Consider the following 338-nt stretch of genomic DNA (forward strand, 5'->3'; position numbering starts at 1 on the left):
TAACCCATTACTGATAATATATACGATGCCAAACATCTTTAATTACTACAAAATAAACTCGTTTTGTCTCAAGGTTCTGCATTTAAGTAACCTAAAAGTCTTTAGAGAATTTTTTTTATTTATTTCTAACTGAATTTAAGTAATCTAAAATTCCTTTCTTAGAAATGAAAATAAGAAACAAATATATATTTCTAACCCACAATCTCTTCCTTTCCAGTGTGTGCCTTCCCCTACATCCTAGCCTTCACTCAGGATAGTATAGAGATTCGACTTATTATTAATGGTAATCTCGTGCAGACTATGGTTATGCCTCGGTTAGCTTTCATCACGTCTAAGGT

The 338-nt window shown here is 32.0% G+C and overlaps 1 protein-coding gene across 1 annotated transcript in view; it reads left to right on the forward strand.

The window, feature by feature from the left end:
• LOC119587349 (GTPase-activating Rap/Ran-GAP domain-like protein 3) overlaps positions 1-338 on the forward strand; it is a 420,180-nt gene that overhangs the window by 417,405 nt on the left and 2,437 nt on the right. The window contains exon 23 of the mRNA XM_037936096.1: positions 218-336. Within this exon, the coding sequence (XP_037792024.1) occupies positions 218-336 (119 nt within the window). The remainder of the gene's footprint in view (positions 1-217; positions 337-338) is intronic.

The sequence above is a fragment of the Penaeus monodon genome, chromosome 22, assembly GCF_015228065.2.
Source record: "Penaeus monodon isolate SGIC_2016 chromosome 22, NSTDA_Pmon_1, whole genome shotgun sequence".
NCBI lineage: Eukaryota > Metazoa > Arthropoda > Malacostraca > Decapoda > Penaeidae > Penaeus > Penaeus monodon.